Here is an 8,124-nt window from a genome sequence, read left to right as displayed (position 1 = left end):
GTCTCTAATTGTCCAGTACTTGGCCCTAGGGTGATTTAGGGAAGGGGAAATATTGGCTTGGTATGTGGGAGTTAGATAAAGGAAGTGGTTGGGATATGGGCTTTGGATCAGTTGCTTTGTCCATGGAAGGCAAGTGTTTATTACTCCCGGAATTAGCTCATCCTCAAACGAACAGTTCTTCCCAGGGCTACAAGGCCCTAAAATGTCAAAGCATTGTAAAGTGTAAAATAAAAAACATGAGTAATACACATTCCTTTCCCATGAACCCTCTATTCATAGCTCTAGTTGCCCCAGAAAATGTCCTTTATGAATAAGTTCTGTAGTGCTTCAACACTCTGCCACCACCCAGAACCCTGACTGAGTGACGCCCCCAAGTCTGGTACCATGTAACATGACCCCTCCCTGTCCCTCTCCCCCGGAGCAGTAATGGCCCTGGTCACAGGCAACCACTCTATAGAGAGGCTGGTCACCTGTGACCAGTGTGACCTGCCTGAAAGAGATGAATTGGGCCGATCAGATTTCCTCTTTTAAGGATTTAAAATGAGAGCCATAAAAAGAGATAGCAAATTGATGTTAAGACGAACAGGGAGGTTCTTAAGTAGCCTCAGGACCTTCCCTCCCACTGTAATCTATACCCACTCCAAAATACTACAACTAGTCTATAATAATTATCTGGGGCTAGTGCTAGAGTTCTGCTCTGTTTTATGTTTCTTTCAAGTACCAGCATTAACAGAGATTCACAGAGACTGACAAAATGTAAATTCAGACTGGATCAGGTCAGAGAGGGAGGGTGCAATGAAGCCCCCAAGTGTGTTGCAAAATGTTTTAAATTTCATATAAACATTTAAAGGACTACGATCTAGTGCAAATGCATTTTGCAGCTTCAAAGCAATCTCCAGTTTTATTTAAAGTTCTCACACCGGGCTACACTCCTGAAAAAAAAAAAACACTTTGGGCGGAGCCAAGTACTGCTCCTCCTCCTCTGGGTCGCGCAGAACCAAATCCGCAGACTTTGTCGATTGCTTCTGTCTGGGCAGACCAGCCTGGATCGACTGCTCCCGTCTGGCCCGTCCGCGGGCGCGGGAAAAGAGTTTGAATCCAGTCAGACTGCCGCGGCGACCTCCTCAACCTTCACAATCCTCACCAGCCTCAGCCGCCTCCTCTTTTTACATCCCTGACTCCAGGAGGTCTCCCGAATCACGAGAGTGGAATCGGAGACGCTCAAGCCGCCGCCATGTCCGAGGCTTATTTCCGGGTGGAGTCGGGTGCGCTGGGTGCTCAGGAGAATTTTCTTTCCTTGGACGACATTCTGATGTCCCACGAGAAGCTCTCGGTGCGCACGGAGATCCCCATGCCTCGCCTGGGCGCTTTCTTCCTAGACCGGAGCGGAGGGGCCGAGACTGACAATGCGATCCCGGAGGTAAGCGATCCCGTCTGGAGAGACTACAACTCCGAGTAGGACTTGCGGGCTTTGGGGCGCTGCGTAGCCGGGCGCGATGCCCTCTGGGATTTGTAGTTTTACAGTACAGGGAGGCCGAGCCGAGCGCTGAGTCCTGTTCGCCGCCCGCCCCACTCCCAACCCCCAGCCTTCGCGACCTCTGCGGAAACTAAATTTATACTGGGTCGTCAGGGGCCCTCCAACACGGATTTCTTTTTTGAAACTATCCAAATTCAGCAGTGTGTTTTCTCCCGGTGTGTGTTGATGCTTAAGGATAGGCGCCTACGGACCAGGGTTCTGATCAATTTTTGCCTTAAAGCAAAACAACAGTTTTGGTTTCTGTAGCAGCAAATGATGTCTGGGAGCTGCAAACTGCTATATTCGTTCCTGAAATGACGATGACATCAGCAACCAGTTCCTGAGAGATTTTAGTGCAGGGATCTATTACCCCTTTAGTCCTTTAACAACCCTATATTCAGATGTTGTTACACATAAAGAAATTGAAGCCCAGATATGTTGGGTTTCTTGGCCAGGGTGCCAGGGTCTTATTGTAAGTGGGGAACTGGGATTCGAACTTAGAACTGCATGACTTCAAGTTCGAGTTTGTCCCAGGAACATGGCTTGTAATGGTTCTTATTTTAAAATATTTATTTGGCTGCGTGGGGGTCTTAGTTGCCATGTGCGAACCCTTAGTTTTGGCATGTGGGATCTGGTTCCCTGAACAGGGATGGAACCCGCCCCCGCCCCCCACCCGCAGTGAGAGCTTGGAGTCTTAGCCACTAGACCACCAGGGAAGTCCCATAATGGTTATTTTTTATTTCCAATTTAACCCAAGTTTTGTTTAGAAGGGCGTTTTTGTTTGGTGTGTTTTGAGTTATTTTTATCAAAGTGAGACATATGCAAAGTTTAAAAAGACAAATAATACCCAAAGATTTATAGAAAAAAATAGGAGGCCCTGCCTTGCTCTCCCTTGTGTCCTTTCCATTTCTACAGGATCTGTCTCCTTTTTTCACAGTCTCTTCAAAATTCACCTCCATATTTCTAATTAATGTTCTTAAATGTATCTTGAGTTTTTAAACATTTAGACATTATTTTTTGACTTTCTATTAGAGTACTTAATTAGTTGGTTCTCTTACACACTGATAAACAGAGGTGTCCCATCCATATCTTATTCATATTTCCTTCGTTTTTACTTAATGTCCTTTTTCTGTTCCAGGTTCCCATCCAGGACACCAAATTGCATTTAGTAATTGTATGTCCTTAGGCTCGTCTTGGCTTTGACAGTTTATCAGCCTTTCCTTGTTTTTAATGACCATGAATTTTGTGGAGTGCTGGTGAGGTATTTTGTTGAGAATATTCCTCATTTGAGATTTGTCTGTTGGTTTTCTCATGATTAGACTGTGTTTTGAGGTGGAAGACCATAGAAGCAAAGTGCCATTTTTACCACATCTTAACAAGGGTACATGCCATCAGCATGACTTGTGTTGATAGGAACCTTGATCACTTGAGCTATGTGGGATTTGTCAGGATTCTTCATTGTAAAGTTACTCTGTTTTTCCACCTTCCAGACTGTCTCTCTGGAAGGAAGTCTTTATGTACAGCTATACTTAAGGAGAGGGGAGTTATGGTCCCCTTCTTTGAGGGCGCAATGTCTACATATACTATTTAGGATTCTTCTGCATGGGAGATTTGTGTAGGAAGGTTTTTACTGATATATTTCATTTCATTCATAGACACAGGGCTATCAGACTTTCTATTCTAGTTTTACTCTTGGTACATGGTTTTTCCACCCTGGGAATTTGACTGTTTCACCTAAATTTTCAAATGTAGTGGTATAGTGTTGTTCAAAATATCCTTTTACTATCTTTTAAACATCTGTACAATTGTAGCTGTGTCCTGCTTTTTATTCTTGATATTGAGAAATTATGATCTCTTAAGAAAGATCATAATTTCTCACTAGGAGTTTATCACTTGTAGCAGTCTTTTAAAAGAACTAAATAATGGCTCTGTCAGCTTTCTCATTTGTACCTTCATTTTTAGGTCATTTAATTCTTATCTTAATTAGTTTTCCTTCTATTTTCTTTGGGCTTAATTTTCTTTGTTCTCTTGCAACCATTCACATTTTGAGATGGGTACCTAGGTCATTGATTTTTCAGCTTTCTTTTTTACATTTTTAGCTGTGCTTTTTCCTGTAGCTTTAACTACATTTCACAAGTTTTAATTTGGTTTTCTAATTTTCACTATGAATTCTTCTTTGACTCATGAATTATTGAGAAGACTGGTGCTTAGGTCCAAATATCTGGGGACTTTGCTATGTACAGTTTGGATTTTGATTTCTGGCTTAGTTCCACAGTGGCCAAACAACATAGTCTGAATGATTTCAGTTTTTTGAAAGTTAGCATTTGCTTTAAACGGCAGCATAAGATAACCATTCAGTTTGTGCTTGAAAGGGCTTCCCTGTGGATCAGCAGTAACAAATCCATGTGCCATGGCAGGAGACTCAGGTTCGATTCCTGGGCCAGGAAGATACCCAGGAGAAGGAAATGGCAACCCATTCCAGTAGTCTTGCCTGGGAAATCCCATGGACAGAGGAGCCTGGCAGGCTACAGTCCACGGGGTCACAAAAGAGTTGAACATGACTTAGCAACTAAACACCAGTGATATGCTTGAAAAGTTCGATATTGTGAAGTCATGGTCTGCAGTACATAATCTATACATAAATTAGGTGAAGTTTTTATTTGTTTTGTTTAGATTGTCTATGTTGTTATTGATTTTTTGTTTGCTACTTCTCATTTATCAAAAAGAGAGATGTTAAAATCTCCCATGATGAGTGTAGATTTGTCATTTTTCCTTTTACTTCTGTTAATTTAGACAGATATTTCTATTTTTCTAATAGATTTAATGACCATTTTATTATCAAAGTTCCCTCTTTATCTCTAGTAATGCTTCTTTCTTTTGGTTACTGTTTGTATAACATTTTTTTCCACCTTCTATTTTCTGTTATCTGCAGTTGGGTAGTTTTTATTTACGTTAGTTAGGAAAACCTTCCCTTTGTGTCACATTTTTGTTCTTCGCTGTCTTTTGGGTATAAATGCTTTTTCTCTCTCTGTTCCATCATGACATAAAACGTCAGCCCACACAGTTCATTTCTTAAGTCACAACTACATCTTCTGTGTTTGGCAGTCATTCCCCTAGAGAGAACAGGCAGTACTGATATTCATTCATTCCCTCAGGTCACGTGCACAGTAACACATTAACTATGTTACTCGTGTTTAAAACCTACAATCCTGTGTGATACAGGGCACAAAGCTTGAACTCCCTTTGTGGCTGGCAAAGGGACTTTTTGACAACAAGCGGCGGATCCTTTCAGTGGAACTTCCCAAGATCTACCAGGAGGGTTGGAGGACTGTGTTCAGTGCAGACGCCAACGTGGTGGACCTCCACAAAATGGGACCACATTTCTATGGGTTCGGCTCCCAGCTCCTGCATTTTGACAGTCCAGAGAATGCCGACATCTCCCATTCTCTCCTGCAGGCAAGTAACTGACATGAAAACCTATGGCACTGCACAAGACTCAGGAGATAGCTGTGCTGGCCACCAGATGTTACTCTTACCCAGGGGAGTGTATGATTTATGCGATCAGTGTATTGTTATTCTAGGTCAGCCTACAGTTAGGCTGTGTTTGCCTATTACATATGCATGTAACTATGACTTGTGTGCTGCTCTTTATATTTGCTTGCTAAGAGTTGGAACCAACAGGAAATCCTGGAAATAAGAAAGGGGTAATGGTTGATCACAGGTGATATGCAGAGGAGGCTCAGACCTCCTTCTGACTGAATCCCAAACCAAATTCTTGCCTTTAAGTGTTCAGGGATTTTAAAAAATGTATCTGATTTCTCTCTGGCACTTCTTCTTCAGACGTTTGTTGGACGTTTCCGCCGCATCATGGATTCTTCCCAGAACGCTTACAATGAAGACACGTCGGCACTCGTGGCCCGGCTAGATGAGATGGAGAGAGGCTTGTTTCAAACAGGGCAGAAAGGACTGAATGACTTTCAGTGTTGGGAGAAGGGGCAGGCATCTCAGCTCACAGCTTCCAACCTGGTTCAGAACTACGCAAAGAGAAAATTCACTGACATGGAAGACTGAAGGCCAGAAGAACACAGAATTTCTCCCTGTAGACTTATCCCTCTGTGCATCCCTGATAGGAGCCACGTTGACCTTGTAAAGGGCCAGAATCATGTCCCATCTTGTGGCTTATTCCCTGTAGCAGTGTCAGGAGTGATATGATATGCTGGGGGTTGTCCCTGGCCCTCTAAGTCTTCCAGGACTGTCCCACCTGCTGACCCACAGCCTAGGCCTCCTTAGGCGAGGAACCCACAGCCAAGGTCCTTCATAAAGAAGGATTATTAACACATATATCGCAATAGAGTTAGAACCAGGATTCCTTGTGCCTGGGAGTTTGGACAGCCTTCGATATCCAGTTTCACCAGCTCCAAAGGATGGGTACAAATGGACCTTTCCTGCCTGTTCATAAGACGTCCTCTTGAGCTGAACTGCCTCATCTTCCTTGTGGTTGTACAAAGGACCCCCGGAGATGCTGGCCCTCCTTGTAAGTATCACCTGCCACCTTCCCATGGGGAATTACCCAGTTTCCAAAAACAATTGCCAAGAATAAGGAAGGAAAAGGGGAAAGGCTGATGAGTGGCCTGGCTTTTACTAAAGAGAAGATGTTGTTTTCCTTTTCTGTGATGAGGGCTTCATACACTGGTCTTCACAGAACTCTACAGTCAGCCTAGACGGGAAATGGTTAAACTGAGCTTGTTTTTGCCTCTGAGATCCTCAGTTACTTCATGCCCTCCCTAGGAAAGCTATCAGAGAGTCCTTTGGAATTGCAAAGTAGTTATTAAAGGGTGTTAACCAGCCCTTCTTACATTCAGATCAGGACTTCAGTATTGCTGATTAAGAGCTCTGTTTGAGGAGCTTAGCATGGCAGAAGTGAGTGGGCAAGAGACCTCGGTCATGGTTTTTTCCTCTTCAAGAAATTTTGCAATATGATTATATGTGGATTCCTGACCAGTTACCAAGAGTCTCTGTAAGCAACCACGAAACTCTTTGCTTGGAGATCAAGGAGGAAACCTCAGCAGAGTAGGAAACAGCATCCCTGGGGCCCATTGGACCTTTTGAAGGACAGTTCTCTCCATGCCATGGCTCCCCTCCCAGCTTCCCACAGCCGGTGAAAATCACCTTTGTCAGTGGAAATCACAGTGGAATTTGGGTCTCCAGATTGTGCAGATGTCTAGATGCAAACTTAGAATGTCAGAAATGTTTTTTAAATGCCTGTTTTAAGATGGAACTGATGTTTTTAAAGTTTGATTTTGGTGCTAAATAAATGATCCATTTTGCACATGAACACATTCTGTACAAGTGATGTTTCTGGAACTCGAGTACTACAGATGATCAGACAAAGCTCTCAGAGAATTTTATCTTTGATCATACTTGACAGTAATGCCCAAATAAATCCATGTTTTAGCAACTGCTCTTTTGTTTGCACAACACTCATAAATATGGAAGACATTCCCTATAGGGATGGGCTGTGTCCTAGAGAAGAGGGACTTCCATTGATATCACAGCATTCACATGTAGCCCGGGCCCCCAGAGATAATTCAGAGTCAGTGAGAAAAACGTTTTATTTAATTTTTGAATTCACAGACATCTTTGTTTGTAAAGTCAATCCTAAGGCTGCTACCATTTTTTTTTTGCCACCCCACTCCGCATGTGGGATCCTAGTTCCCTGACCAGGGATGAAACCCATGACCCCGGATGCTCAGAGTCTTTGACTACTGGACCACCAGGGAAGTCCCTGGTACCATTTTTTTTATTTTATTAGAGACAATTTTTTGCTCAGAGGCCACATGTCAAGAATATGTGAGTACACACATGAAAAATATATTTCATTTAAAATTTTGAACAAATTATATTGCAAGGAGTTTCTGAAGCCCCATCTCCAAATTACAGATTTGCTTTCCAGGCTGTCAATTCCGAACCTTCTTCCCCACAACCATCCCCCAAATCAGTCTCTTGATGCCTTCAAAGAGGTGAATTTTTTAAGTCAACAAATTGGCTCAAATACTAAATCACTCTTAACAACTTATTGACTAGAGATATATTAATATGTCTTCTGTTACCCAAATGTTATTGACTGGAGTGTTTCAGTATTCACTTACAAAACAAATCGCTGACCACAAGTGTCAGTTTCTGCAAAAATCCCCCAGTCAATAAAAATCAAGGGGGGATGTACACTCTTTCCTCTTAAAGGCTCTTTCCCCACGTAATTCTGGCCTTAATTATATACAAAAGACCTCGCCATCTTCAGGCTTTTCCTTCAAGTACAGGTTGGGCTGCTCGGAGGAGTGGAGGCTTGGTCTCCTAGGTCAGTTCCTTGCACTCTCCTGACTTCTGTGTTTTGGACGGCTCCAGCCTCAGTCCTTGGACCTCTCCTAACCATTCTGACTCCCTCCAGTGTCGTTTGTCAAGTTTTAAATACCACCTCCTATACACTGAGGACCCCCAAATTCCATCTCCAGCCAGACCTCCTTTAAACTCCAGACTTGCAGGCAACCACCTTGACCTTGCTCTTCAACATCTGACCCCATGTGGCTAGAACTGAAGCCCTGATCTTACTC

At 43.1% G+C, this 8,124-nt stretch overlaps 1 protein-coding gene across 1 annotated transcript; it reads left to right on the top strand.

Moving 5' to 3' along the window:
* Positions 1-1,031: 1,031 nt before the first annotated feature.
* On the top strand, positions 1,032-6,968 carry GINS3 (GINS complex subunit 3). The gene is made up of 3 exons (XM_040253876.1): positions 1,032-1,420; positions 4,739-4,972; positions 5,357-6,968. Exons 1-3 carry the CDS (start codon positions 1,235-1,237, stop codon positions 5,585-5,587), a joined length of 651 nt encoding a protein of 216 aa, XP_040109810.1. The 5' UTR covers positions 1,032-1,234; the 3' UTR covers positions 5,588-6,968.
* Positions 6,969-8,124: the final 1,156 nt, after the last annotated feature.

The sequence above is a fragment of the Oryx dammah genome, unplaced genomic scaffold (genome assembly GCF_014754425.2).
Source record: "Oryx dammah isolate SB20612 unplaced genomic scaffold, SCBI_Odam_1.1 HiC_scaffold_13, whole genome shotgun sequence".
NCBI classification, from domain to species: domain Eukaryota; kingdom Metazoa; phylum Chordata; class Mammalia; order Artiodactyla; family Bovidae; genus Oryx; species Oryx dammah.
Note: the sequence above shows the minus strand (reverse complement) of the source record. Positions and strands in the feature narration are given on the sequence as shown.